General features: G+C 42.4%; 1 protein-coding gene across 2 annotated transcripts; it reads right to left on the reverse strand.

Moving 5' to 3' along the window:
• Positions 1-491: 491 nt before the first annotated feature.
• On the reverse strand, positions 492-2184 carry LOC106326669 (nitrile-specifier protein 5-like). 2 transcript variants are annotated; one of them, XM_013764585.1, is made up of 3 exons: positions 2056-2184; positions 1017-1973; positions 492-936 (listed from the first exon to the last, which is right to left on the reverse strand). In XM_013764585.1, the coding sequence occupies exons 1-2, from the start codon at positions 2086-2088 to the stop codon at positions 1038-1040; spliced, it is 969 nt and encodes a 322-aa protein (XP_013620039.1). In that variant the 5' UTR covers positions 2089-2184; the 3' UTR covers positions 492-936; positions 1017-1037. The 2 variants fall into 2 exon arrangements, with proteins under 2 accessions (XP_013620039.1, XP_013620038.1); XM_013764584.1 differs by having other exon boundaries at positions 853-1973.
• Positions 2185-2960: the final 776 nt, after the last annotated feature.

The following is a 2960-nucleotide window of genomic DNA, read 5'->3' on the forward strand; positions in this document are numbered from 1 at the left end:
AGAAGTGTTCTTCATTCTCTCTTTACTATTCATTTATTGTCATTACTTTTATGTTGAGAAACGCATAAGGTACCATTACTGCGCATGGCCTCACAATATAAAAGCCCTCGAGTCAATATGAAAAGTAGTGAACGACATGGGCTTCTTGCTATGGTTGTAATTGTGCAACGATTTAGCTAACGATAGTGTTAGCCACAAACATAGCCACGGCAAGGCCATTTATCATCTATTTGTGCAATCAGATCAAAATTATGTTAACACAGAGGTGATAGAATATATTCGAAGTTGCCACTGAAAAGCCTGTGGCAATCCGTGGCCAGATTCACAATATTCGAACTAGCTATTCTGCTATGAATTTTCGGTAGACATATAGCCATTATCTTTTTCAATGGCATATGTATTTAGATTAAACTGTGGGATAGTTCTGTGATCATTCTAGACAAAGTGTTTCATTGTCAGTTTATAGGTGTGAATTCTAGGATAGTGCCAAGGATATGCTAATACTAACTCCACCCAGTCATTGCACTACAATATCTTTCTTACAAAATTATCAAAACACCAAACTTGATAATAGCCCTGTTCGTTTTATAACCGCCACGTCTTGCGGCAGCGTCCAAAAATTCAGCCTTTTATCACGGCAATACAAACCACCGGTGAGATATCGCTGACTTATTTTCAATCGCAGCGGCAACTAACAAGAAGGACAAAGGACGCTGAAATTATCTGCGACACAAGCGTCTCTTTTTTTGTGTCTCCGGCAATTCAGTAGCGTCTACCGCAACTTTTGATTTTGTTATTTTGGTCTCCGTAGTAGTACATTTTCTTTGCCGCTGTCGCTAAACTCTGCGGTTATGAAACGAACATGACTAATATATTTGGAATAGGTAGCATGTTCTCACTCACTACACACCTCCTTAGCCCTCAGACACTTTGTAGCTGCATATCATGACCACAAATAACTCCTTAAACAACACACACTAAGCAGTTTATAAACGACAAGACACAAAGTAACTCACAGATAATTAACAGTAACACAACTAGAAACGCCAAAACACCATATCATCAAGACGCTCGTTGGTCGGACTATTCCCACCGTGCACCAGCAGCCCTTCCTCACCATCCTTAACCGCAACCGCAAACGCGCACCACCCACGTGGACTCGGCTTCTTCCCTTCCTCAGTACCATCCACAACCTTCTCCCAAACCAACGTCTCCGTATCAAGCCTATAAACCTCTCCAGACAACTTCCCAGCTCCCATATGCATCAGCTCATGCGGCTCCTCCTCACCACCATATACCACAATCTGTTTCCCCGAACGAACCGCCGGAAAAACACTTCTCGCCGGCGGTACATCCCCGGTGGTCTCCACGGCGGTCCATTGACCACTACCCAAATCAAAGCAATGAATATCACCCAATTCATTACCGTCAAACCCAAACAAAACCCAAACTTTCCCTTCCACAACCACAAGCCCTGGTCCTCCTCTCCCTTTACAAGCTTCACCACCCGCCGGATACTCAACCCACTTCCGACCAACCACGTCGTAGCCATGCAACGTGTTTACACGTCCTTTGGCTGTAACACCACCAAAGACGTAAACGTTACGATCATCACAGGCCATGGAGTGGTAGCTACGACCGGGAAGCCCTTCCTCAACGGGAGACAGCAACTCCCACTTGTTTGTGAGAGTGTCGTAAGAGTAAAGGCCGTTGTATCTGCGAGTGTCGTCGCGGCCACCGTAGACGTAGATAGTGGTGCCGATAGGGACCATTAAGACACCGAAACAGGGGAAAGGAGCGTCCCCTGTTGCGGGGGCTATAGACCATTCTTGAGTTTGGAGATCGAAGACGTAGAGATCGTTGTCGATGTGGATCGTTGGTTTAAGCTCCCCGCCAAAGCAGTACACTTTGTCGCCCACGACCGTGAGTGCATGTGAGCTTCTTGGTCCAGGACCTGATCCTTTCTGACCCACCTGGTTAACAATATCAAGATTGAAACTTTATTGATCTTACGATCGTATACAGAGTATCAAAGAAGCAATATGATTTTTTTACCTTGACCCATTTGTTCTCAGCCACAGGACTCATACTGCAAATTTAGTTCAAGATGTATAAAAGAAGTGTTGTGTCTATTGTTATTGGTGTTGTGTGTACTTAACTTTTATATATATAGGCAAATGCGGTATCAGTTATCACATCACCACAAGTTAAAATTCAAAGATTTCGTAAGACACGTTCCTTTGTTGGCAAATAATATGGAGATACGTTACCATTTATAACACTAATTCTTTTTTTTATTGTAACAAGGAAAAGAAAATTTGATTACGCAAGTGCAATGCTGGAATGCATTTTCATTGATTGAAGGGAAAAGGCAATGCATGGTATTTTTGTATAGAAAATATTTGATTAGAATTTATCAACTATTTCTATTTTACTGTCATAATCATAGAAATATTTTTCTGACCCAAAAGGACAAAATCATAGACATATATAATTATATTTTCATTGTTAATCATTCATGTATGTCATAGTAACTCCCACTACAAGAAAACAGCGGTATTCTGACGGACATTCCGACGGAAAATGAAATCCTCGGAATATACCGAGGAATTTCCGAGGAATTTCCGAGGAAATTCCGAGGAAACAAAAAATTGGGGTTCCTCGGAATTTCCTCGAAATATACTGACGGAATTCCGAGGAAACCTCAGTCCGTCGGAATATTCCGAGGAAATTCCGAGGAACAATGTGTTCCTCGGAAAAAACCGATGAATTCCGAGGAAATATTATAGCCGTTGGAGAGCCGTTGGGGGATTTTACAAAATTCCGAGGAAATTCCGACGAACTAGCCTTTTCCGTCGGAATTCCGTCGGAATTTCCTCGGTATGTCGGCAGGATTTAATCTATATAAACAAGCACTCCTCTTCCTCTTCATTCACTCCATATCTTCATCCTCCCTCTTA

The sequence above is a fragment of the Brassica oleracea genome, chromosome C2, assembly GCF_000695525.1.
Source record: "Brassica oleracea var. oleracea cultivar TO1000 chromosome C2, BOL, whole genome shotgun sequence".
NCBI classification, from domain to species: Eukaryota; Viridiplantae; Streptophyta; class Magnoliopsida; order Brassicales; family Brassicaceae; genus Brassica; species Brassica oleracea.